Here is a 337-nt window from a genome sequence, read left to right as displayed (position 1 = left end):
CCATCCGTAAGCCCAGGCACCCACCTGTGGAAGAAGAGCAGGATGGACAGCATGGTCTGGTCGATGTTGCGGTTGCAGATGCCCTCGTTGATCAGGTAGCAGGGGTCCCGCAGCACTGGCTCCAGCGAATCCTGCCGCATTATGCTCTTGAGCTTGTCGGTGTTGAGGTTCTCTAAGACCAGCTTCTCCTGCAGCTGCCGAAAGTTGCTCACGGTAGGGCTGTGCGGGCTGTTATTCCCTCCGCTGCTGTCGCTCTGGAGCCCGCTTCGGTGGGCCAGGTCCAGGCAGCAGTTACAGCAGTCGAGACCGACAGGTGAGCGGCAGTCGGTCTTGGACT

General features: G+C 60.2%; 1 protein-coding gene across 1 annotated transcript in view; it reads right to left on the bottom strand.

Annotated features, from left to right (window-relative positions):
• Positions 1–229, bottom strand: part of TSC22D3 (TSC22 domain family member 3) — a 59,806-nt gene extending 59,577 nt beyond the window's left edge. Inside the window, exon 1 of the mRNA XM_077760771.1 lies at positions 25–229. Coding sequence (XP_077616897.1) covers positions 25–140 — 116 coding nt within the window. The 5' untranslated portion in view covers positions 141–229. The remainder of the gene's footprint in view (positions 1–24) is intronic.
• Positions 230–337: the final 108 nt, after the last annotated feature.

Source organism: Crocuta crocuta, unplaced genomic scaffold (assembly GCF_008692635.1).
Source record: "Crocuta crocuta isolate KB4526 unplaced genomic scaffold, BGI_CrCroc_1.0 scaffold676, whole genome shotgun sequence".
Taxonomy (NCBI): Eukaryota; Metazoa; Chordata; class Mammalia; order Carnivora; family Hyaenidae; genus Crocuta; species Crocuta crocuta.
This window is presented reverse-complemented; position numbering and strand designations above follow the sequence as displayed.